The sequence below is a fragment of the Cardiocondyla obscurior genome, linkage group LG01, assembly GCF_019399895.1.
Source record: "Cardiocondyla obscurior isolate alpha-2009 linkage group LG01, Cobs3.1, whole genome shotgun sequence".
Classification (NCBI taxonomy): Eukaryota; Metazoa; Arthropoda; class Insecta; order Hymenoptera; family Formicidae; genus Cardiocondyla; species Cardiocondyla obscurior.
In genome coordinates, this window is record NC_091864.1 from 8,482,564 (window position 1) to 8,504,708 (window position 22,145).

The 22,145-nt window shown below is 34.9% G+C and overlaps 5 protein-coding genes across 9 annotated transcripts; 2 read left to right on the forward strand and 3 right to left on the reverse strand.

Annotated features, from left to right (window-relative positions):
- Window positions 1-40: 40 nt before the first annotated feature.
- On the reverse strand, window positions 41-11,367 carry Brwd3 (bromodomain and WD repeat-containing protein). The gene is made up of 22 exons (XM_070660205.1): window positions 11,227-11,367; window positions 11,049-11,107; window positions 10,928-10,957; window positions 10,615-10,674; window positions 9,809-9,959; window positions 9,601-9,699; window positions 9,185-9,522; window positions 8,937-9,091; window positions 8,508-8,825; window positions 8,024-8,441; window positions 7,718-7,943; window positions 7,214-7,541; window positions 6,919-7,117; window positions 6,557-6,799; window positions 6,266-6,487; window positions 5,767-6,145; window positions 5,214-5,613; window positions 4,897-5,115; window positions 4,634-4,814; window positions 4,386-4,560; window positions 4,164-4,283; window positions 41-3,751 (listed from the first exon to the last, which is right to left on the reverse strand). The coding sequence occupies exons 1-22, from the start codon at window positions 11,267-11,269 to the stop codon at window positions 2,739-2,741; spliced, it is 5,376 nt and encodes a 1,791-aa protein (XP_070516306.1). The 5' UTR covers window positions 11,270-11,367; the 3' UTR covers window positions 41-2,738.
- Window positions 11,368-11,379: 12 nt separating this feature from the next.
- Window positions 11,380-14,542, forward strand: Dhdds (Dehydrodolichyl diphosphate synthase subunit). The gene is made up of 6 exons (XM_070660590.1): window positions 11,380-12,182; window positions 12,307-13,366; window positions 13,443-13,604; window positions 13,699-13,847; window positions 13,949-14,133; window positions 14,236-14,542. Exons 2-6 carry the CDS (start codon window positions 13,206-13,208, stop codon window positions 14,464-14,466), a joined length of 888 nt encoding a protein of 295 aa, XP_070516691.1. The 5' UTR covers window positions 11,380-12,182; window positions 12,307-13,205; the 3' UTR covers window positions 14,467-14,542.
- A 678-nt stretch (window positions 14,543-15,220) lies between these two features.
- On the reverse strand, window positions 15,221-18,625 carry Hook (hook microtubule tethering protein). Its single transcript, XM_070660518.1, has one exon. The coding sequence runs from the start codon at window positions 18,563-18,565 to the stop codon at window positions 16,496-16,498; it is 2,070 nt and encodes a 689-aa protein (XP_070516619.1). The 5' UTR covers window positions 18,566-18,625; the 3' UTR covers window positions 15,221-16,495.
- A 231-nt stretch (window positions 18,626-18,856) lies between these two features.
- On the forward strand, window positions 18,857-20,582 carry Hsc20 (iron-sulfur cluster co-chaperone protein HscB-like protein, mitochondrial). 5 transcript variants are annotated; one of them, XM_070660642.1, is made up of 4 exons: window positions 18,857-18,947; window positions 19,617-19,997; window positions 20,097-20,353; window positions 20,442-20,582. In XM_070660642.1, exons 2-4 carry the CDS (start codon window positions 19,641-19,643, stop codon window positions 20,569-20,571), a joined length of 744 nt encoding a protein of 247 aa, XP_070516743.1. In that variant the 5' UTR covers window positions 18,857-18,947; window positions 19,617-19,640; the 3' UTR covers window positions 20,572-20,582. The 5 variants fall into 5 exon arrangements, with proteins under 5 accessions (XP_070516743.1, XP_070516734.1, XP_070516726.1 ...); XM_070660633.1 differs by lacking the exon at window positions 18,857-18,947 and adding an exon at window positions 19,205-19,344; XM_070660625.1 differs by lacking the exon at window positions 18,857-18,947 and adding an exon at window positions 19,341-19,461.
- Window positions 20,583-20,698: 116 nt separating this feature from the next.
- Window positions 20,699-21,764, reverse strand: Ak6 (adenylate kinase isoenzyme 6). Its single transcript, XM_070660771.1, has 3 exons — window positions 21,540-21,764; window positions 21,311-21,462; window positions 20,699-21,243 (listed from the first exon to the last, which is right to left on the reverse strand). The coding sequence occupies exons 1-3, from the start codon at window positions 21,580-21,582 to the stop codon at window positions 20,902-20,904; spliced, it is 537 nt and encodes a 178-aa protein (XP_070516872.1). The 5' UTR covers window positions 21,583-21,764; the 3' UTR covers window positions 20,699-20,901.
- Between the last annotated feature and the right edge of the window lie 381 nt (window positions 21,765-22,145).

Consider the following 22,145-nt stretch of genomic DNA (forward strand, 5'->3'; position numbering starts at 1 on the left):
TTGCATAAGTTTCAATTTTTATAAGAACCTAGTGCATTAATCTCCCTTTTAGTTTTTAATAAAAAAAATGTACAATTAAAATTTATAAAATATCTTATATAATATAGGTAATTATACATTTGAGGATTTAATGTAAACAAGAACGATATTAGATTTTAAAGCAACTCGAATCGATATAGAATTAAGGTAGACAATTTTTTAATAAAATTAAAAAAGAATTTTATTTTAAGATGGATGGCATAAATAATCCACAATAGACATATATAAAATAATTTAATTTTTTATTAGTGGCGGTGGGTTTTTTTTTTTCAAAGAACCGTTGTCTATAATAGCGTTGATTTCACAACAGAATAAGTGTCAAACTGTACATAGAACATAACTTGTTCCATATTAAACTGTTCCTGTATATGTCTTTGACGATATATACATAAAATTATTTTATTCCTGAATGTATTTACCGCGTGAAGTATATTTATTATTGTATGATTAATAGAATGAGACCAAAGTTAACATCGTTAAATTAATATTAATCCAAGGCTAGATGCATTATCGAATCTACATGTGATATGACTGTCTTATATAAGTCATTAAAAAAATATCCATTATAATCCTAATTATTGATAATTTACATTATCATATATTTGATATTCTTAAACTAATATCACAATGGCTCAAGACAGTCAAGACTTCCGATGTTTGTGCATGTGTCCTGATAAACGATGTTTAACTGCTGACGGCACAACTGTCTTCTGATAATTATTCATACAACTACGTAATGCATAATCCGTTCAAATTCGCATTATATAAACCTGGAAAACGTATCTATCTGCCTTCGTGAAAAATTCTAAAATTGCATGGTTTTCTTAAATTCGTAACAGATGTACAAATTCTATGTAAAAAATGTATTTCACACGCGAACTACAGACCATATACACAATTTATATATTATGCAACATTAATATTAAGAAAAAATATGAATTATATTCGAATGGATACAATGTATTTACACGCACACGCGGACTCACTTTTCTACATGTAATGTGCGGTAAACTTAAGTAAATTCTTCGAAAATCGAAAAAGCAGGATTTATAAAGAGAAAAGGAAGAAAAAGGAAAAAAAAGTTGAGAAGAAAATAATACAGATTACCTTGTTGTACTCCCAAATTATTGTTCATCACATTCAAAAAAGTAGAATCAGTTCTCTCTGTATGCTAACAACAAATCGTAGTCGCTATTGCATATGTCAAGTTTAATATAATTTAGAAACACAAATTACAAGTCCGCTGTCTAAGGAGGTAACCATTGTGTAACTTCATAAAATTTTTTTTTCTCGAAACAATACAAAAATTCACGTTTAATTATAATTATTACAATTTACGTTTATCTTTTGAAAATTTATAGATAAAATAAAATAAATACCGACTCATGTTCTTACCACAGAACATGTATAGAAAATTGCACAAAGGCTCTTGATTGTCTCATTGCAGTTTTACTAAATTGCGACATCAAATTAATTATTAAAAAAAAAAAAAAAAAATGCTTATACAGTATTAAAATAAATAAATTTTTAGTCTGAAATTTGCATATCCTCTCTTTTCAGCGAAAACGGATCTTACGGTAAATAATAATACAGCTATTTACAGATATTTTTAATTAATTATTAAATTAAAAACTTATTTTTAATGATAAATGGATAATAGTCATTAATTTCTTGTTAAAATCAGAGTGTCCTGATTCAATATGACTGCAGTGAGGAAACAAGAGTCTCAACACGAGTTCATAAACTCTTAATTAATAACCATTATAATGTCAATGCGAAGACTTATTGAAAACAATAACTCGATAAATTTCGTAAGTGCATTGTTCAACCTTGTTGCTTTAAGACTGAAAACTATTGTATAACATAGCATACTTTCTTATTTTTCAAAAAATAATTATAGCATGAAAATTACATTTGCTAACTAAATTTTTGAAATCAATGGAAGCAATCATATAAGCGTAGATCTCTATCTTTTCGCAAGAAAGACATACTCTTTCTACACTTTCAAGATGGTTAACAAGATAATCATCATACCTGTACAACAACACGATTATATAGAATTTTCGATATAATTTTCTTTAGAATACGTGAAACTTTATACAGATGTGCCTACCGTTATTAAACTTGGTTGAACACGCAAATAAAATAGTATAGAATGATTTTTAAACAACGAAAAATATCGCGTGTTCATTCACACTATCTTTATATTTATATAAATGAGCCAATGCTCAAATTAGTACAAGTAAATGTAAAAAGAAATAAACTTGCTTTATAGAACAGCTTCATAAAAATAAAAGTACGTAGCAGAAGCGCCCGATATGATTCGCTCCACGACAATATCATCTTTTATACAAATAAACATTTTTTTTCGGGAGTAACCGAAAAAGAATCGGAAATATCAAATTCTGTTTTCATTATGTTATCTCCGAAGACTTCGCGAAGTATCTTATCGGAGATATTATATATTACCGTAAAATAGAAAAATGGCCTAAGCAAATGTCAAGATCGAGAAAATCGACTAAAAACAATTATTTAATTAATAACAAAAAAAAAAAAAAAAATTATAAAAAAATTCTTCATTTTTTGATAATTTCTTCGAGTGCAATAATGATCAAAGTTTTCAAATACGCGGTACGGTACTATAGTCTTCAGAATTCTTACAGATTCTTTGAAATAAACTTTTACCTAGAGAGATGCCGTTAGGGCGATTCTAGAAGATAAGCACGGGCGCGTGGTGTCATTTTACGTATACGACCTCGGCTACTTATACTGATACCTGGTCTAGTATGTTCTGGTATGCTCTCATCACTATCTTCGGCATATGAGCGACGTTTAATCTTACGACGATTTCTCACCGGCATCGTGGTACTATCGTCGCTATCCTCATTGTAACAAGGACGCTTTCGAGCCGAAGATCGTCTGGTACTACTGTGTTGCCTCGTATCGTCCAAGTCTACAGAATTACGTTGTTTTCGACGATTCGAGCGAATTGATCTGATTCCCATGTAAGTATAATCACTGTCTTCCGAATCTTGATTATTAGTCTTCTGTTCTAATTGCTGTTGTTTCTGCTCAACCTCTTCCTCCTCTTCTTCTTCGTTCTCCTCTTCCTCCTCTTCTTCTTGTCCTTCATCGTCGTTTTCACTCTCGCTGTCACTATTATCGTTCTTTCCGTTATTAGTAGTACATTTTTGGTTTTGCGCGCTCTCGGTAACTAACTTTCGTGACCTAGTATCTCTTTTAATAATTTTTTCCTCTTCGCTCTCTTCCTCTGTAGTATCTGGCGCGAGAAATTCTTCTTCTTCTTCGTTGTTTTTGTTTGTCTTGCTTTGTACAACATACTCATCGTCGTCATCGTCGTCATCCGCGATAACGTTCGTTTTCACTTTAGACTTAGATTGTCTACCGTTTTTAATATTTTTTCCACGATTTTTGCGAACTTGTTTGCTACGACCGCCGGGTGTATAATCATCTCCAGAGTCAGAGATATCGGCACTAACACTTGGCATCGCTGTCCTGGCTCTAGTTCTCCGAACAGGGGCACTGTCACTGCTATCACTGTCCGTTGATACTTCAGATTCACTAACATCATCACTATCACTATCCTTCTGTTTCTTAGATACAGTTGACCGAGAGATTCGTAGTTTCAGCGTTGGTCGAGACGGGCCAGAATTAGAGCGCTTTGTGTGGCCGTTCGTCATCCGAGATGGTCCTAGAAAAGCAAAACAAAATTAATTATAAATAATTACTTCAAGTAATTAAAATTATACAGATAAAAATTATGATTGTAATAGATTATATCAGTATCGATAATCTCAATCTATTGACTATTTTTAAAATAATGGTAACCACATAAAGTGTACATTTTAGGATTTTGCCAAATTTTATGAATTATTAATATAAGTATTAAGAAAAGTGAATTTTAACATAACTTTTTAATTCATGGTTGCTCTCAAAATATTAAACTATGTTTTTTAAATTACATTACAGTGTTTTTTCTTCAAATTAAAAAAATGGCTGTTATAAAATAACTTTTACTAAAATATTTCCAAAATCTGACAAACTCCTTCTGTGATAATTTTACAACAAAGTGATAATTTGGAAAAAAAGGTACACGCGCGTACCAGGTGCAAATACGTCAAAATTTTTCTTTTTCTGCTCTTTACCCGAGTCTTCGTCGTCATCGTCACTGTCTTCATTGTCTTCATCGTCATCGCTAGGCGCAGATTTGGATTTAGAAGGCCCTGTAATATACATAAAGCAATAAGCATTTTATTCAGATTATTATTTGTCTTATTCTCTAAATATTATGTGTACTTATATATAATATAATATTAATAGTTTACCTGTGCCATTGCTTAGCTTAGGTTTTTTCTTCTGCCGTTTTCTTCGTCGAGGACGCTCTTTTGCTTTTGTATTCGTTTTATTATTATTAAGTTTACGTGCTGAATTCCAATTTGAAAGTATCCTACGCATATGTTCCTCGAACATGGCCGACAGTCTTATTGTCATCGAATATATCTGCACAAATACCCCGACATTCAAAAAAATGTAAAGTTATGAATAAAAGCAGATAAATATTAAATCAACTTACTCTCGAACGTTTATTGGTATTAAAATTCCTACTATTTGTAAATATCAATTTCATGTCTTTCGCAAATTCTGCTGGCGTTTCGTAGTTACCGCCTAATAAATCCTCTTTGACAGTACGCAAATCCATTGGAGTGTCTATTATTTGATGATATTCTGGATGTTCTAATCTGTCTACTGGTTCTCTGTAAAATAATCGATGTTTTCTTTTTCGTATTTCTAAAAAATAAAACAAAAATAAAAACTAAAAAACCTTTTTTTATTTACCTGAAAGGAATTGAATCTTCGCATTGCCACAAAGTCTCTAGCAACTGACGACATGCCAATTTCCAATCTTGTGAAACATCTTGCGAACGTAAATTTCTCGAAGAAGATTTTGATTTACTCGTCGACGGTTTATCTTGGACTTCTACTTCTGATTCAGAAGAGTGGTATGTATCATTTAATTGATGATATATTGCCGGAACATCCACATCAGTAGTTTCTCTATGAAGGAGACGTTAGTTAAATAACACATACAGAACAATATACATATAAAAATTCTGCAAATGCAACTTTTATACAAGAAAATATTATATATTTACTTTATTATACGTAGACATAAGTCGGTGACTATTCTCGCCTTTTTCACTATATGACTATGTGGTTCATTGAATTGTTCAGCATTCGCTGCCAAGTATCTAACATCAAACTGCGCCGATGTAATTCTTCTGTAGAAATGATTTTCAAACCGCGCTTTTATAGTTGACAAATCGATTGGATATTCCACAATGAAGGCATAAGTTGGATAAAGACTGAGATCCACTGGTACCACAAATGGTTCTGCAATCGCGAGACTCATTACTTGATCTAGACCTCGTATAATTCGGCGACAAGTTGCTTCTCTGTCACCCATGGGCCACTCCTCCGTTTGTGGCTGGTACATTATTGCTTGTCTTTCCTCCGGTAAAACAGGAACTGCAGTACCGACTTCTGCAGGCATTCCTACGAGAATTAGCAACACAGATTTAAAAAATTTAAGTTTAAATTTCAAAAGTTATGGTAAAAAACTGTAAAATTTGTGTTACAGTTATGCCATTACCTTTTTAATTTATTATAATTAAAATTTATTTTAAAAATTGATTCAAACGAACTTACTATCTTCATCAATAGGTTCAAGATCCCAAGGGCTCATTCGTTCAAATTCTCCATTGTCCCATCTGACGCGAAAACACATAAAAAACGATTGTGGAAACTCTTCGTCTAATGGTTCCATTCCGACAATTTGTCCTATCCACCATCCATCATCAATCATGCAACGAAATTTATCTCCCTCAGACCAACTTCGTGCCAATGCTGTATCGTAGGTTTGACGCAACACTAGGAAATCTAACACATCGGCCATATCGTGATACTTTATAGTAAAATTCTGTCCAGTTAACCGACCGTCTCCATCCATTAATGCTAATTTTAAACAGCACAAACGAGGCGGGCGTATTTCGTATTTAATACCCACTACTTTTACAAATTCTTGTGCCTAGAATATAAATTTCTTATTAGTATACATATTTAAATACAAGTATCTTCTATGTTTATAATTTTAATATTAAACATGATAATCCCACATAAAAAAAAAACTATAATAAAGTAAACATACATTAAGATCTATCTTGGTCCATGGCTCGCACCGCGGACTAAGCTCATAAACCTTTTTATTCCTAATTGCATCTAAATAGAATTTATGACCTTGTCTGAAATATACTATTTCGTCGCCCATCTGTGGATAATAAGGCGCTTTCCTTGGTATTACTTCGGTAAGCCATTCAGAAGGTCGATACATGTCAGGAACTTCACGAATACCATTAGCTATTGGTATTCCCTGTCGGATAAAATTAAATTAGAAAATGTCAAAACGACCTAAGTGTATTGTGATATCTATACAATATACTTTTTTCTTAGGACGCCTACTGCGTCTTCTATCCGTTTCACTCGGAGGCGTGACGGATCGTTTTTTCACGGGTTTTCGTTTACTGCGTTTCGGCGGTTCTAAACTCAATCCGTGATCCGCAATCCAATCAGAATACTCAGTACTAGATTCTGTAGTGCTATCAGAGCACATATCTTCTTCATGAGCACTGGAATCGCTATTACTACTAGCTGAACTCGCTGACGTGCCAGCGTTATCAGGATTCTGTAAGGTATTATAACGGTTAATCAATCGTAAATAATCCGTACAACTTTCTATTCATTGTTGCAACATAACTGTTCACAAATTAATAATTATCAATATTAATTATTACTTGTATATACCTCAAAATCTTCCTCTTCTTCTTCTTCTTCTTCGCGCGTTGCTCTAGTTCTATAACCATGTCTAGCAGTTCTATTACGCTTGCGATTTGCGAATTTATTTCCTATATTGCCTTCGTTAGTGGCAGTGCTCGAGGTAGGCTGTGGTCGCCGCTTCATTTCCCGCCGCCAATTTTCTAATTCCATATCAGCCATCGCTTGACTTCACAACATAACATACAAAATGTAAATTAATTTAAAAATTAATATATTCTCTTTTGATGTTAATGTTAGAATTAATTCGGCATATTAATATTACATCATTTTAAGCTGAGTTTCTTTTACAGCTGGATTCATGGGACGTGCGAGCATAGGTTTATTCCACGGAGTAGTGTTATCCCTTTGCCAATTACCGCTGCTTTGTCGAACACCCTCAACATTACCCTCTCTTCTCAAACCAGCTCTACTACCACGAGGACTCGCTATTTGACGAATAGGTTGTTCAGCGACATTATCTCTATCTTCACCAACGGCACCCGGTTCTCCTTCCACATTAATATTTTGTCTCTGAGCAAGAGCTTCGATTAATCGATCAATGTTTGATCTCGGCTCTTGTTCTGGAAGACCTTCTATAACTTCTTGCATGCCTGTTTAATAAAAATTTGTATTCTTTTTCTGATTAAAACACTCATTTTGTTTAAGATTTAAATATATAAAAAAATAATTAGAATAATAAAAATATAAATATCGTTAAAAACTTATTGCAGGATCAATCTCAATTAAAATTTATGTTATTTTACATTGTATTTGTAATTTATCTTACCGCCTGCACCAACTGCGATATTTGGTACTAACTGCTCGCCCCTGCAATTTTCTCTTCCCGGTACCAATCTCTGTAATGCTGGTGGATATGGATTTCCGTCCACATCAACTAAAAATGGTGGCGGCATTAAATGCGGCGCTGTTTGTGTTTGTTCATCGAGAACATAGTTATTTCCATCTCTTATCAAAGGACGATAATCCGTGTGGAAAAATAATTCTTTCGGTACCTAAAAATAATTTAGATAATTACTAAAAAATTATTCTTAAGAATATTATCGTACAAAACAATACGTAAATGGAAGCTTACAATTTTTAATTTTTCAACTCCACAGCCAAATCCGTACATTAAAAGATGCCCATTAGAATCTGTCGCGGCAAGCTTTGTACCATCAGGTGACCATTTCGCATCGAAAACTGCACAATTTCCCTGTCCTTCGACAAAATTTTGAAAGCACGCCATCGGTTCTATGTTCAGTATGTCCCAAATAATAAGTTGCCCGTCGTGACCAGCACTGAGAATCACTCGAGGATCTATTGGATGTGATTCCAACACGAAAACTTCGTCTTTATGTCCCCGCAGAACCTTTACCAATTCTCCCGATTTTGCATTCCACACTTTTAGCGTATAATCATTTACTGCTGTTATAACAAATTCATCACTCACGTCCCAACAAACCATAGTAACTTTTGCTTTTTTGTTCGTGTCATCATCAGCTTCTGGTTCTCTGAAAAAATAAAATAAAATAAGAGATTTTCATTTAAAAATAAATCTAAATTAAAAAATAACGTACCCAGGAAGTTTTGTCGTCATAAGCAACTGTGTATGCAACCACTGCTGCTGTTCAAAATGCCACACGTTTGCAGTACCGTCTTTAGAACCAGAAATAAATTTTAAGCCGCTGTGCGCCCATTGAATACTATCAACTGTATCGGAATGCGCCTCAATTTCAAGGACTCGTCGTGGTCCTTCATCTCCTAACATTGCATAAACTCTTACATTATGATCCGCTGAACCAGCTGCCATAAATGCGCCTCCGGGACTAAAAGAGGCACAAATCATTTGCGCCTGGCCAGGTCTCATTTTTTCATGGTATTGAATGGGTTTTGTTCTATAACAATTTAAAAGAAATAAAATATAAATATTAAAATGTTTAAACAAGTTAAAAGTCGCAAAAAAAGCATGTGCATATATTATTGTATAATTAATTAGCTAAACTTACTGAAATACTGGTCTTTCGTTCGGTTTTTTTGTATGAGACCAAAAGGCTACAGACCCATCAGTACTAGTAGAAACTAAATAGTAAACATCATTACACGCTATTGGACAAAACTTGATGGACGTAATCATGCCTGTGTGCCCAATTAAAACTGCCACCTTGAAAGAAACATAACGTATAACAAAATATTTTCTCATCACTTATGTATGTCAAGTAATTTAATTTTTTATATAGTTTTGGTATATACTTACAGGCGACATTGACTGGAAACACCAGACCCGTATTACTCGATCTAAACTTCCTGCCGCCAACAGAGTATTATCAAAATTCACCGCAATGTCCATAATTTCGGCAGATGCGCCACGAAAAGTGGCAAGCAAACGTCCGTCAATGGAACTCCAGACTTTGACGAGCAAATCGTCTGCACCGGTTATAATATATTTACCGGTGTGATCAAAAAGAACACAGTACACCGCTGATAAATGGCCCAGCGTATGTCGATACATCTTCATTTTACTGTAAAACTTTGTAGGTATCGCCTGCCTTCTGCTCAAAGGACCCGAATTCTCACGTCCTTGAATTACACGTACTATTTTGGGCAAAAAGATATAACATTATATATTGACATTTTTCATAAAAATATGACTTTTTTTTCTTACTCTCTTACCTATATTAGGCACTGTCAGGCTAGCGGCCAATTCTAAAAAAGGCTTTCCACCAAACCTTCCAGAGTAATCGACAATATTGTATATACGATGTGTAATATCTAGAAAAACAGAAGTTTATAAATGTTATAAAGTTTATGCATTTTAAAATTGTATTACAAAATATAAATTGCATGTAATAGTATAACTGATATTAATTTATCTTCACACCTTCGTGGGTACGTAGCAGAGACTGTCTGCCAGCTCCCAAAAGCGATATTACTCCACGAACGCATGGCGGTACTTCTTTCTCTAACACTGGTCCTATTCTAGCACATATTTGCAACAAATAGTTCGATCCAATGTGAGGATATTTCTTTTCCTAAAATTGTTATAATTTCTTAATAAATCAATGCAAAAAAATTCGTACATTATGCAGACGTTCAGAAACTTGACAATGTTTCAAGAACACATTAATTAAATATTACATCAAACAGTTTTATAATTATAAGCAAATATAATTAAAAACAAAAAGAATTCGTTCGATTTTGACAATGCCATCGTGACTAACTTTCGCGCGAGAAACTCGAACGGGCAAGTAGTTCCCGTGGGAAGCCAATCGACATTCGTGTACCGACGCGCCGTCCAATCTGTGCGGTCTGTTCGTCGCGCATAAGATCACGCTTGGCAAATAAGCCGCAGGCGTCTATATTCATTGATCAGCTCACGCGAAATGGCCGGAAGAGCTCTGCGATTGGCCGACGAGCAACGACAGTGGGAGAACCGTGGTGAACGGTCACGAGCGTAGGCGAAACAGAGAGGGAATGAGGGACGCGAGAGGAGTTCACTGCGAAGGAAGGCGGTGGGATCAAAAGGGGATAGAGCTACCCCCCGCAGATCAACGGGGGGATACTCGATGCGCGTTATTTCATCGAACCACCTTGCAACGCGGCCCCGAGTCGCCCCGCGGGACTCACTTCGCTTGCGTTCGAGCTCGCTGTGCCGATCGCCATGTCGCTACGGCGTGCTATACTCACCAGCTCCTCGAACGTCTGGCTATGCACGTTACCCTCCCAATCGAGTCGAGACGGCAGTACCTGTGAACAAAGGCCGCGATCTAAAATCCATACAGGGGATGATCAGGGGAAGGAGGATAAAAAAATCAATATCGATCGATCAGTGAAGCCGATCGTTGCCGATCGCGCACCGCGAACGGCCGCGATACCTCGGCTGAGAGACCAAGGTCAGTGACCTTGAGATTCTAATGTTTTGACAAGCAGAAACCACGTGCGAACCATGTGGCTGCGCGACTCGCGTTGTATACAGTGTCGGGCCCGCCGTACGGCTTACCTCGGCACGCTCTAGTTCCCGCTTCAGCACCTGAAACAAAGCGCGTTGAGTGCTCGCGTGACGCACACGTACGGGTCGCTCGCGCGCCCGGGCCGTAGCCCGAGAACGTCGCCGTACTTACCGCCGCAGCCTCCGGACAGATGCCAGTCTCGAGGAACTTGACGATCAGGAAGTACAGCTCTGGAAAAAGAGAAGAGTTGCGCGGGGCGCTTTAGTGACGGAGGCACGTACGGCGCAACGACACGGCACACGCTCGCTTTCCCATGCTGTACCTCTCGGCACACCGTTTCCGCGTTTACCTGGTGCGATCCCGGACTCGTTCCTGGACGCGCTGCCCTCCATCCCGGCTGATCGATTTCCTATTCACTTACGAACGACGACGGAACATCGGGCTTACGGCTCATAGCGCCGCGATAACCACCGCGGAGTTCATTTTCTCTGCTCGGCTCGAGACCGCGACGCGCACACGCGCACTCTCACCTACCCGACACGAAGTAGTTCCCCAATGGTGGAGTGCCGCGCCGTCCAGCGGACAAGGGCGTAGGTAGCGTCGCGCGGGATCCAACGCGACTCGTGTCGTCACTCAGTCTGGATATCTTTTTCACGCCGTTGTCAGAAACTAGCACTTTCCTTTGATCGCCATCGACTAATCAATTATTCTGCTCTCGGCAAACTTTGCGCGTCCGTCTAAAAAAAATCACTTCTTACGTGACAGTCGCAAGAAAATATGGCCGTCACGAGAAACGTCCGGATTACATCATCCGAGAACCTATCGGCGAGACGACGACTACCATTGAACGCGGCACGCTTGAAACCGTCTCGCGGTTAAGTTTTAGATTCGCGGCTCTCGCTTAAAAAAAATTTGTATATCGCACAATTTGTTTTGTGAAAAAGAAAAACGATGACACAACGACGCGAATAAATACACAAAAGTTGCACGATTTAACAACAATGTCCTCTCTTTTCTGTCACAAAAGTAAATCGTTCGAGAGAAAACGGTGTACATACAACGATGCTCGTTTTCGATAATCAGTAAAAAGCGCGCACGTGAAGGAAAATTATCCAAGAATTATGTATGAAAATTGCATCAAAAAGAAAACTACTGTTGCTTGTGTCGTTCGTCTCGGCGCACCTCTTCGACCCGCATAATTGTTCGGATAAATTAATCGACACTCGGCATAAAAATTGTAAAAAAATTACATCGACCTGTATCCGGAGAAATACAACATGCGTATCGATCGCAGTGAAATATCTCGTACGTATAATTATAACTGCGTCGATAGAACGCAATTGCATCTGCACTTGTTCGGACACCAATGCAGTTCACGTCTGAATTTATTCGACATAACTTTATTGGAATATCCGTTTATTTGTTGCAGCTGCTTACTGGCGAATAAAAACTGAAAAAAGAGAGGAGTAAAGAGAACGCGCACATGGCGCAACCAAGCAGGACATGTGCGACATATGACACTGTAAGTGCACACGAGCGCACACATGTGTAGCGTATATAGTGTGTGTGTGTGCATTGGTATATGTATCACGTATGAATATAATGAATTCACGCCTTGCTTTGTACTACAAAGCTGCATTATTATAAGTTTGCATTACGGATTTCTATTTTCGCAGCCACAATTTTTTTAGAAATTTATTTCACTCAAGTCGGCGTGAAGGCTGTGAAGTGCGATGGAAAATACGAGTCAACATGGCCACCGACGAACGATGGGGGTATGTTACACGCTCGCACGTTTGCGCATTACGTGTGGAACGTGAGATATCTCTTTCGTATGTTGATGAGGCTAATGACGATATACAGGCGACCGCTGCTGGTAATCGCTGATTTAAGCACGACGACGTTAAGAAGATGAAAGTCTTGACGATCGTTGCATAGGCTAGATGAGAAAAAGAGGGAGAAAAAAAAAGAGACGTAACTCACGAGTTTAAACGTTTGACATTTTGATAACATTTTTTTAAAGCGCTTTAAAGACCTCAAGGATAACTTAATATATTATCGATGTACTACATCCGAATGCCTAGATAAGACGGTTAATTAAGATGATTGCAAAAATAACGTAAACGCCACATCAGAAATAATCTTTAATTGTGAAGGTTAGGCTATGACTGGCAGCTGATATCGTCATTATCGTACTAACGAGTGCTCCACGTAGTTATGTTCGTCGATAAATACTGATTAAACAACGTGTTTGACCAGTGTTAGACGAGGAATCGCTTGAGAGTAGCTCGTACATTTTCTTCACATTTTCGTGTAATTTCAAGTACAATGTCTTGGATAGCAGAAACCACCTTAAACTGGTTACAGTCCCTGGTTTTAAAGATTGTAAGGACCGGCCAAATACCTAGGCATGTGGCGTTTATTATGGATGGTAATCGACGTTACGCGAGTAAACGAAATTTGGCAAAGGGAGAAGGACATGCAAAAGGGTATGTATCTTTCAAGAAAGTTTGCAGGTACATGACTTTGTTGTGTTTAACTTATTTGTCGTATTTTGCTTGACAGGTTTGAAAAAATGACTGAAACACTGAATTGGTGCATGGATCTTGGTATTTCAGAGGTGACAGTTTATGCCTTTAGCATAGAAAATTTTAAACGCAGTAAAGAGGAAGTTGATGAACTTATGGATCTAGCAAGACAGAAATTTAAGCGTCTTTTGGATGAGAAGTATGCTTAACATTTTACATAGGATGTTTATGTTACTACATAATGTAAATTTTATTATTATAAATATATAATAAAAAACGTTAACCATTTTTAGAGACAAATTGATGGAAGCTGGAGTCTGTATTCGTGTGATTGGTAATTTGTTTATGCTTCCAGAAGATTTATGCCAATTAATTGCTGAAGCTATGATAATCACTAAAAACAATAATAGAGCATTTTTAAATCTTGCTTTTCCTTATACTTGTAAGTATATTTATGAATAATTAGAAGTAATATAGACAAAAAAAATTTTATGTGTATATTGTAAATAAAAAAATGTTTTGTATTCTTTAAAATTTTTGCAGCAAGAGATGAAATTACCCATGCAATTAAGGATGTGGCAAAGGGTATAAAACGTACTGATATTTTACCAGAAGATATTAACGAAGATCTGATTACTGATTGTTTGTACACTTACAAATCTACAAATCCAGATTTATTAATTCGTACATCTGGAGAAACTCGGTTTAGTGATTTTCTTCTGTGGCAAGTAAGAAAATATTTTACTTTTGTTATTCGAATATATATTTTTCTTTAATTTATTGAAACAAAATTATATCTAAAATAATTACTAAATTCTTTTTTCTTTTAGATTGCTGATTCTTGCGTCTACTTTACTAATGTATTATGGCCTGAATTCAATATTTGGAATTTTGTTGGAGCAATTTTTTACTATCAAAGATGTTATCCTGACTTGCAAAAAATTAAGCTCAATGCGAAAACGATTGTGCATAATAATAGAGTATCGATGTATGTTAATAAGTTACATCACGAACGGGAAGTTGTGATAGAAAAAATATATCTATCAGCAGTTCAGTCCTAAAAACAAACACTCCAATAGATATAAGTATCAGTGAAATGCTTTAAAAGTTTGTTGCATATATATTTCGTTTCAAATTGATTTTTTATTCTGGTATAAATTTATCATTCTTATAATTTAATATAAATATTCCTAAAATAGAATCAAATTATATAAAAGAGTGATAAACTATGTATATATATATATTATATATACAGATATATGTTACATATAAACTAATATATATATATATACAAGAATTAATCATGTAATTAGATAAAGATATGAAATGTGAAAAATAATATTAAAAATCATAAACTCAGGGAGATAATTATAGATACTTCCAGCTACACATGTTTTAGAAAATAAAAAGAAATGGAAAAATATTTAAATTTTTTAAAATATATAATTGAATAATACAGAAATGCTGGAACAATTTAAATAATTATTAAAGTTTCTAACTTGTGAGAAGTACAGAATGTAAAATAATTTTTTTTTTACTTCTCTCGTATAAACATGACATGTAAAATATAGATTTATTCTTGTGTATTTTGAAAAATTTTACCAAGAATTAGAATTATTAGGAAAATTTACAAAATACATATAATACGATATTTTATCAATCAATCTTGCCAATAAGAACATTTAATAATTAATTGTAACAGTTTCAACAAATCAGTGATTGTATCAGTGATCTTTTACAATGGGATATTCGTTTTCTGAATCATTTTTGTATTATATACTTATGTGTATATATCAAATTTGCTTCCATAATATGTTACGTATTATAAGGCATTTATTATAGAGCATTTTGTTTTGTGTTTGTACATTCCATACAATGATTTTCTGATTGTTCTTCGTGCCATTGGAGAACTAAATTAAAATTGAAAAACAAATGTAAAAGTAATAACATGAATTATATATCAAATAAATAATATTAATCATAATATTAAAACATGTAACTATAAATATACGAATAAGTGGCAATATTTATGTAACTCATATATATATCTTCTTTTCAAATTCGAAAAAAGTGTACAGAATTGGCCTATACATTATTTACAATATTTACTTGTTTTATTATGTGTTAGCACAAAGCTAATAACAATGTTTATGAATGTACATTTAGCATCAATTATTTCATTGAAATAAATGTTGACATTATAAATGTACGTAATATTTTTTTCAAATCTATAAAATCGTATTGTGTCAGTATGATTTAAAATATCTCTATATGAGATAAAATTTATATTATAGAATATTCAACACAATATTTAGTCTATCGTCAAACAAAGTAGATCATTTACTTAATGTGAATTTTTTTGTATTGAGTTTATAAGATTAAAAAAAATGGTAAATTTTTGCGATATAGATACAATTTTTTGAAATATACAAGGAATATATTGAGTTCGCTTTTCTAACTGTTGGAGATGATCGTGCAATTATTTTTTATACATGTTTATTAAAATATAGGAACGTACGTATTGGCACATCTCTAATAGCTAGAAAATCATCACTTAGATAAACATGTAAGTTATTGAATTAAGGATTAAATGTACTTGCATCTGACAGTGTTATAGGAAGACAAAAAAATTGGCTATATGGATATACCTACGTATAAAAATTATTAGAATTAAAAGAAGTCTTTTTTTTTTTACATTTTAAAGTAAAAAATTTAGAAATATACTAACTTTTATTTTATTAATTCACCGAAACTTTGTAAAAATAATTTTATACTTATCAGAAGATGAAGATGATTTTTTTTTACCCTGACTCGTGCAATTGTATCTACATCGAAATAAATATAATCAATCGAGATAATTTGAACAAGGTGATAAATATAATATATTTATATTATATTATGAATTAATATAACGCTGTATATTAAATAGGCAGTTATTAAAGAAATTTATGATTGTTAAATTCATAAATTTAAATATGTAATATGCAGCATCACATTTATCGCGTTGTTAAATTACCTCCAATGACCATTTTACCATTTTGTTCTGTGATAATATTTAAATGTTAAATCAATTTGCTTTTGTACGTGTTCTTATTTCGAGTTATAAGGCGGATAACGTCTTGTCGTGGGCTGTCTTTGTCTGGCTAGAAATGACTGACCCTGTCCTGAACTAAGCGCTGCAAGTCGTTGATCCATTACTTCTCTGTGACAGTTCAGGCCTAGTTTGTAATAAGCAGTTACCATTAATTTTTCCTGCATATCTTGTAGTAATCTATTTTCTTTCGTAGACCGCTCGTAATCTTCTACTGTTTTGCGGTGCTCCATCAATTGGTTACGCAGCACAACGGCCTCGCTCGGTGAAGAACTGCTTTGTTTTGGATCGAGACTTTTTATGACACTTTTGGCCTTTTCAATATATTTTTTGTAACGTTCTTCGAGCGCGGCATTATCATATTCCTTCCGCGTAAGTTTTTCCTGAAGAGCGAAAGCTTTCTGCTTCTGAGTCTGCAGCGCGTTCTCACGTTCTTCGAGTTGCAGCATCAACCGTTCTTTGTCAGTTTGTACTTTCCGTAATTCGTCTTGTAGCTGTAACATTTTCTGATTCAAGCCTACGTTATCGCTCTTGCTGTCACTACTGGTTTGAATATCCATAGTCTCTTCTAATTTGGTTTCTAACTCCATTATCCTTTGATTCGCCTTGCGATTTTGGTCTCGCAGTGTATTCAAACGTTCCTCGGAGTTCTCGAGAAATGCTTGTACACTCGGAACCTTATCTTCATTGCCGGCAAGTTTCATCTTCAACATCTTATTTTCTAACTGAAGCCAGAGGATTTTTTCCTTTACATCAAGCGGGATCATTTCCGTCCCGGAAACTCCAGTACTATCAGCACTAGGTTTTGCCATGCTCTCGGCAGCTTGAAGTTTATCGCATTTTAACTCCTCGATCATCTCCTTTAGATCGTCCCTTTCCATGATTAGTCGATCTTTTTCCCTCTGCACGGCGCTCAATTTTGCTTCCATTTTCTTGCTTTCAAACTCTAGTCGATCGTACTTGTTGTTTTGTTCATCTAATCTGTGATTGACTTCTGTAAGTTGTTGCTTACATACTTCCAGATGATTACGCAACATCGTTGTACGCTTTACTTCTTCCTCGTAGTCTAACTTGGCTTGTAAATATTCGATATTCTTATTCTCTAGTATTTTTATTTGTCTTTTAAGATCGCTATATTCCTCCATTTTCTTCTTATACGATTCTATCATGTTTTCATATTTTGTGACTTTGTCTGTAGTTTCTCTCAAAGCATCCATTTCATCCTTCAGATGATTCGCTTCGTCAGCCGCTTTTTGTAGCTCTTCTTGTTTGGATTGCATTTCCAAGACTTCCTTCTCAAACAGCTCTGCTTTTAATCTATAATCGTCTCGGGTTGTTTCCATCTTAAACAGCTCATCCTTCAATGCATCCATCTGCTTTCGTAATCCAGAATATTTATGAATGGAACCAGACTCTTCTGGGTTTTCAAATTCATCTAGTCGCTCCTGAAGTTTCTTGTTCTCTATGATTAACGCGGCTTTCTCTTCCTGCAATAGAGACAGCTGTTGATCAAGTTCATGACATTTTTGAGCTAGTTGATCCACTATTGCCTGATATTTGTCATCAGGTGGAGTGGGTGAACTTGGACCTGGTGGTACTCCTAAAGACTCCAGCTCTTGGATACTTTGCATTATCGCCCGCTGTACTGTCTCTTCCATACCCATTATTCTGGTAATATACTGCTGCTTCTCATCACAGTTAACAGCACAACCAAGAATCAGTTGTAGCAGACGGCGTAGCTCGTCTTTGTCACATTGTTCACCACCAATCTTGGTTGCATCTGGCTTGATATAACCAGTCAATTGCTGATTCAAGCATTCCATGTAATATTCAATTACAGCTTCCACAATTTTCTTCATGTTGCTTACTTTAACACGCCAATTAGTACCCACATCTGTCTTGATTTTTGCTTTCCACACTGCAGTAAACCATTCTGGAGCAATCTTAGCCAAGGTTTCTGCCAGAGCAACTCCATCGCTTATTTCCTCTGCAGAACTATGTGGTGCTTGAAGATCAAAGGTACCTAACCATTTGATTAAGTAACCCAACTGTTGTTGATAGTCCCCCATCTTTTTTTTTTTTTTTTCTTACTTTTTCAGAACTCTGAAGACTTTTATGAGACCTATTGGTGGCGCGTAACTCTTGTCAAATTTTGTTAGCTGCGTCGCTCTCGATACTGCGACTTGGTTGAAATCATAATCTCTCACCGTGCTTCTTAAATCAGACTGTGCCGCAATTGTAACCAAAAACTGTTTTGGATTAAAGTTATCTGCCAGTCCTGCATGCTCCAGCTAACCAAACCATTGTCATCGGTTACTGATACGGTCCGATAGTGCCTTATCAGGGCGGAAGTCGCGAAATTCAAGCACCGCCTTAGACAGTCGTTCGTGCATGTAGCGCGCGATAATTGTAACGTGCATGGCGTGCCGACTTCTAGCCGACGAAAGAAACGTATGAATTGATCATCGTTAGTTTTTCTCCAGCTTTATACCTACGAGATAAAACGAGGTTCAATTATAAACGTTACGTGTGCACTTTCTTTTTTTTTATCCTATCTACCTTCTTTGTTCCCAAGTAAAATGTTCAAGTTTACCTGGCTCCAAACGCCTGCATTTCTGTTGAGCTCAGTGAAAATCTTTGCGTCATCCGTTTGACGTTTCACTTTTCGAAGAGACAAGTGGGAGCTCGTATTATTATAATTAGGAATCCAGCTCATCTAGCTGTGTCTAGCTGCCGTTGGTCCTGTCACGGTTGTGTGATTGCAGCGATGGTCGAGTGGCAGAGTGACTCGAGCAATCGAGATTGATCGATTCAACGCGTATTTGCAAACAACTAGACAACAATATTTGTATGTGTTACATGACACTTTTATAACAGATTGAAAAAGAAACATGGAAACGAAGACGTGATAGGATATATAAGGATGTATGTGAATGTATGTGTGTGCTGTGTGTGTGGTTGACAGGTTAGGATAATTTGTTGTAAAAGGTAAATGAGAAACGCAAGATGTTAACAGAATTCTTTTGTTTTCTCTTTTTGCGAGCTTTCTTCACGTATATAAACTTTAAATATCAACTTGGTGTATTATGTTGTAATAAAAATTTTTTTTTTTTTATTTAGGTTACAAGATCATCCTGAAAAAAAATGTTCTTGTCAAGAGTCATTAAACAATCTGTGGTGGTAGTGAATCCAATTAAGCAGCAATGTAAGCTATATTCCCACAATACATCGTCAAGAACTACTGTTCACCCTACTATTCCTTTGGGGTCTTTACGATTCTGCAGTGATAGCCCACCAAAATGTTGGAATTGTGACTATATGTACAAATCTGAGCTTTTCTGCTCAAAATGCAAGGTATTGCAAGAATTGCCATACAATTTGAACTATTTTGAAATCATGGGAATCAAAAGGGATTATAATGTGTCAAATGAAGAAATTCACAAAAAGTATAGAGAGTTACAAAAGATGCTGCATCCTGATAAATTTGGTAGTAAATCTGAGGTAAGTGTTTGTTAAGCAACCTAGAGAATTTCCTGGCAAGTTTTTTTTTATTTACCTCCTTTATTGTTTGTAAGTAAAATATACTTTAATTGTTAATAGAAAGAAAGGCAAATCTCAGAGAAATTGTCATCTCTAATAAATAAGGCTTATAGTACTCTGGCACATCCATTAAAGAGAGGATTGTATATGTTGCAATTGAAAGGTATATCAATACCAGAAGGTACAACTAGTTTGAATCCAGAATTTCTTATGGAGATTATGGAACGTAATGAAGAGATAGAAAATGCAATAAAAGACAAAGAGAAACTTTTGAAACTGGCCAAGGAATCCAAAAAAGTGCTTGATACAATGTCAAAGTAATTTTATTTTTGGTAACTTCAAATTTATATTGAATCAGTTTTGATATGTAATGTGATTTTTTAATTGTTTTATTTTTTTTTTCAGGCAAGTGGCAGAAGCATTTAATAAAGAGGATATTGAAACAGCAATGAAAATTTTGATTAAGATGAAGTATTACGATAGCGTAGATAATAGGTTGAAGAAATTAAAACATGATTTAGGTATAATTGAATAAGTATATCGAAATTTTTGCAAAAGAAACAAATATTTTACATGAAAGATTTTAATATCTTTGTTCACTACAAAATGTAAAAAATATGTTTCTATACTGTATATATATATATATATATATACATATAACATATGTACAAATTTTAGTTTAATGTGAATTTTAAAACTTGTATATACAGTCACATTTTATCGTGTCAATTTGATTTATCTGTAGTAAATCATACAAATCTAAATAAATTTAAATGCAACATTAGTTCAATTAGCTTAACCTTAAGTAATGTAAATGTAAAGAAGACGAAGACTGAGAAGAAAATTAAAATTAATATACATTTTTTCATGTTTGTTGATTATCTATTTTCCATTGTTCCAGCCACTGACATATTCTATTTACATTATCCATCATCTGGTTTGGAGTATCATTTGTTAGCTCATGCACTATTTCTTCCCTGTAGTATTCTCTCGCCTCTTCAAGAATAATTTGAAAAATTTCGCAATCTATATTATCTTCTAATTTCTTTCCACAATAACCTCTGTCTTTCAGACGATCATACAAAATAGTATTGTCAGTCCTGAGGACAAATACAATATCGATCCATCTTTCAGGAAAGAAATCTGCACTGTGATAGTCTACAATTTTTCCTCCTTCACTCATGAGACTTTTCATACTGTTCAGTAACTAGAATAAAATATTGAACAGAAAATTAGTTACACATTTAGACGGTAAAATAAATTAATAAAAGCACCTTCTTTTCATCCAACACACTGCATTGATATTCCTCATCATACTCCTCCAAGCACTCATTTTCAATAGCTATTTTGCTGACATCGAGCCATTCTAGTCCAGTCCTCTGCGACAACATGCTCGACATCATGCTCTTGCCCACACCAGGTGTGCCTGGAAAATTTAGTTCGACAATTCTCAAAATACGTTAAGAAAATTTATATTAAATAACCACGTGTTTATTGCTGTACCTGTTATTAGAATGTTAGGTTCGCTTCTATGCATATTAAACATCTTACGGAGATACGACGGATACTGGTGGCATGGTACGGGTGAAATGTCGGGGCGTCGTGTCGCGCAAAAAGAAATGGCGTCCGCTTGAAAGGCCTGCCAATCGGTACGAGACTCGTCAACGAGAGCGCAAGAATTCAAAAACTGAAAAAATACTGATATTAATATTATACATATAATATAATAAATAATATTACGTGTGCATATATCTTTAATATTTTTATTTTCTTATTACTTTTCATTCTCATTTTATCCCAACTATGTTTTATTCAGAATTAATAATAAAAAATGTATATAAAAATATCTTGTAAGAATAAAGGTTTATAAAAGATTCAGATATCAATATTTTTGACAATTTTTTATTTCTATATTGCACCAAACTTTTCGATTTTATTATTTTATTTGTTTATTTGCACGATGAACAGCAGTGTCATCTGAAAAAAAAATCAGGATAAGTTAACTGTTGTTGCAATTCAGTCTCTCTTTGTGAATAATCGTTGTACAAATCTCGAAGAATACCACTTATACATCTACGGGGATTAAACAAACTGAAATAAAATGCCAAT